Here is a 1,907-nt window from a genome sequence, read left to right on the forward strand (position 1 = left end):
AATTCGTAGGAGCGGCTGCATTTTTCATACCCATTCTAGTGCGAATTAGCCAGAACAACGTTGACGAGGAAGACACGCCGATTAAAAAGTTTGTGATCAAGATACAACTGCCATTCAACTGCAACCAGTCACCACGGTATGAGATCGTTCAATGCCTGAGTTTCATGCAACTGATGTTGACTGCCAGTTTAAACGGCATAATGAACTCGCTGGTCATCACATTCGTGAGTGAGAATCTGTGAAAAGACATTACTCGGACAAAAGTACCGTTGTATCAATAAAAATTATCAACAGCGCCATAATTGGCGTAAATCTTCTCAACTTAATAGCTTTATTGTTAAAGCTAGTATTGAAGTTATTAAAACATTATGTGATTTATTAGTTCAATAATGCTGTACGGTAAAAGATATCTGATTGTATTAATCGGAAAGGGAACAACCACATACATTTTGGTTGAAAGAAATAAAATTTCTGGTTATAAGGACCACATTTGAGTAATAAAAACAAGAAATTTTGTTTCCTTTAATCATAATACATCTGATTGTTCCTTTTCTGGTAAATGCGATTAGACTTTATTTTCGTACATTGTTGAAGCTAGCAATTTATCTTTAAATTTCTTGCGCTTAAATTCTGGCGCTGTTAACAAATTTTTTTTTATACAAGGTCATTATTTTTTCCTGGATGTCCATTAGTAGTTTCTAACTTCGCGACTGTGTTTTTCTTTCCCGATTACCCAAATAACGGTTATTTCCAGGTTTTTCACGCGTGCGGCCAAATAGAAATCCTATGTGACGCGTTGAACGATTTTTCCTCCAGCAAATGTAACCAACGCTTGACGTCCTCCATCGCGGGCGAATTAGTAAACAAGCATCAAAAGATCATCTCCTTCTCCGAGAAGATTGAGAGAATTTTCTGTTACATCGCGCTGATACAAGTCATGTTAAGCTCGTTGGTAATGTGCTGTTTGGGATACATGTTGGTGACAGTAAGTGACTATTCGTGAAAAGGCGCGATATCTACATTCATCCATTCATAGTAGGTTTGATGTTGCAGAAGATTAGCAAATCACAGGAAGTTGGATCGATCGACAATAAAGTTCTGATAAAAGTTGCGATGTGTTATATGGCCGCTTATTATGCCTCGGTCGAGGCATTTATGTTCTGCTTTTGCGGAGAATACCTCATCACTAAGGTCGGAACCGCACAATCTATTCCTTTAAGCCTTATTCTCACTTAAAGATTCCGTCGTCCCGATAATACACCCTATAGAGTAGGACTTCGTTACAAGTCCTCTCGGTATAAGTCCATCCCCTTTGACATATATTTTTACTAGTACAATTTTCGAGTTATAGTTATTGATCGTGACACTACTAATATAAATAATGACTGTATGTCCGATTCACATTCATTTGTGTGTATTGACAATACGACGTTCTTATGACACTTTACTTCAGAGTAAAATGATCAGCCTCGCGTCCTACAACTCAGTCTGGTACGATTTGAAGCCCGAACAGAGCAAAGTCATCTTGCTTATTATGTTGAGGTCACAGAAGTGTCTTACCATCACGGCCGGGAAAGTAATGGATCTGTCATTGGAAAAATTTACGAGCGTAAGATTCCAGTCTTTTGTGAAAATCCGTTATTAAAATCCTGCTCGTGTTAACCACCTAATTCTTGACGTTCATTTCAAATGACCGATATATTTTTCTTTTCTACGATTTGATGTCAAGTGAGAGAGATACACATTTTTAGTGATTTTTTCGATACTTATTATAAAATTCGTTTTAATATAAAATAGTTTTCTAACTGGAAGATTTAACTCTCTGAAGAATCATTTGATCAATTCACGCTCTTATCACGCGTTCCTTTCACGCTATTATCACTTAATATGATTTTTCTAGATCATGA

The 1,907-nt window shown here is 36.8% G+C and overlaps 1 protein-coding gene across 1 annotated transcript; it reads left to right on the plus strand.

The window, feature by feature from the left end:
• The first annotated feature begins 200 nt into the window (after positions 1 to 200).
• LOC106751419 lies at positions 201 to 1,343 on the plus strand. The gene is made up of 3 exons (XM_014632307.1): positions 201 to 224; positions 755 to 985; positions 1,054 to 1,343. Exons 1-3 carry the CDS (start codon positions 201 to 203, stop codon positions 1,234 to 1,236), a joined length of 438 nt encoding a protein of 145 aa, XP_014487793.1. The 3' UTR covers positions 1,237 to 1,343.
• Positions 1,344 to 1,907: the final 564 nt, after the last annotated feature.

Source organism: Dinoponera quadriceps, unplaced genomic scaffold (genome assembly GCF_001313825.1).
Source record: "Dinoponera quadriceps isolate SergipeBrazil2010 unplaced genomic scaffold, ASM131382v1 scaffold13093, whole genome shotgun sequence".
NCBI classification, from domain to species: domain Eukaryota; kingdom Metazoa; phylum Arthropoda; class Insecta; order Hymenoptera; family Formicidae; genus Dinoponera; species Dinoponera quadriceps.